The 1,097-nt window shown below is 38.3% G+C and overlaps 1 protein-coding gene across 1 annotated transcript in view; it reads left to right on the top strand.

Annotated features, from left to right (window-relative positions):
* Nucleotides 1-883, top strand: part of LOC107564358 (40S ribosomal protein S24-like) — a 2,886-nt gene extending 2,003 nt beyond the window's left edge. The window contains exons 2-3 of the mRNA XM_016249416.1: nucleotides 3-124; nucleotides 698-883. Of these exons, the coding sequence (XP_016104902.1) occupies nucleotides 3-124; nucleotides 698-868 (293 nt within the window). The 3' untranslated portion in view covers nucleotides 869-883. The remainder of the gene's footprint in view (nucleotides 1-2; nucleotides 125-697) is intronic.
* The last annotated feature ends 214 nt before the right edge of the window (nucleotides 884-1,097 follow it).

Below are 1,097 nucleotides of genomic sequence, written 5' to 3' on the forward strand. Positions count from 1 at the left end.
AGATGTGGTGTTCGTCTTCGGCTTCAAAACTCAGTTTGGCGGTGGTAAGACAACAGGGTTTGGCATGATCTACGACTCGTTGGACTACGCCAAGAAGAATGAGCCCAAATACAGGCTGCAAAGGGTACGCCACTCGTGATGCTTGATCGCATGATTAATAGAATTAAAATCAAAAGGCTGTGATTTCAGTATGCACTGCAAGTTTCAGAGTGAAGTGTGGTATCGATCAGATATGCCGAAGTTTAGTTTAATATTTAAGAATAAAGAAATTAAGATGGCCATAAATATTATTGTATTTTTACAGTTGGACTGCAAAATATTTTCTTAAACCCTTTAGTTAATTTACAAAAGTAATATTTCTTTTATTTTGTAGTAATAGTCATTTTTCGATAATCACAAAATGTTTGGTGAAATTGTGCTGCTTTGCAAACAAGCAAAACCTGCAGCAATTTTTATTTTTAATGGCAATCTCGTTTCTTTTTTTTAATCAAGAGTCCTTTTTGTTAACTCTTGCTGTTTTAAAAATATGAAAATTGTTAACTCACCCTTGTGTTCAAAACTGCTTTTGTTTCCTATATATATGGAGAGAAAGATAGTTTTGGAGTGGCATGAGTAAATGACAGCTTTTATAAGTGAAAATTAATGTTGTATTCATTACATTTACATGTTTTATAAAGCTCTCTTTTGTTTTCCTCAGCATGGCCTTTATGAGAAGAAAAAGACATCTAGAAAACAGCGCAAGGAACGCAAGAACAGAATGAAGAAAGTTAGAGGCACCAAGAAAGCTTCTGTTGGTGCTTCTGGCAAGAAGGTAATGTTAATTTTTTTTGTTTTTACCATAACCCCACCGCCACCATGGGCCACTTAATCCACAACGTTGACGTCAGCAAACCACTCACCCACACGATGCCATACACGCTATCTGCCATCTGCCCTGTACAGTGAAAACCTGAATTCATCCTTGAAGAGAACACCTCTCAAAAGTGCCAGACGCCATCGAATGTGAGCATTTGCCCACTCAAGTCGGTTACGATGACGAACTGCAGTCAGGTCGAGACCCCGATGAGGACGACGAGCATGCAGATGAGCTTCCCTGA

The sequence above is a fragment of the Sinocyclocheilus grahami genome, unplaced genomic scaffold (genome assembly GCF_001515645.1).
Source record: "Sinocyclocheilus grahami isolate Dianchi unplaced genomic scaffold, SAMN03320097.WGS_v1.1 scaffold925.1, whole genome shotgun sequence".
NCBI lineage: Eukaryota > Metazoa > Chordata > Actinopteri > Cypriniformes > Cyprinidae > Sinocyclocheilus > Sinocyclocheilus grahami.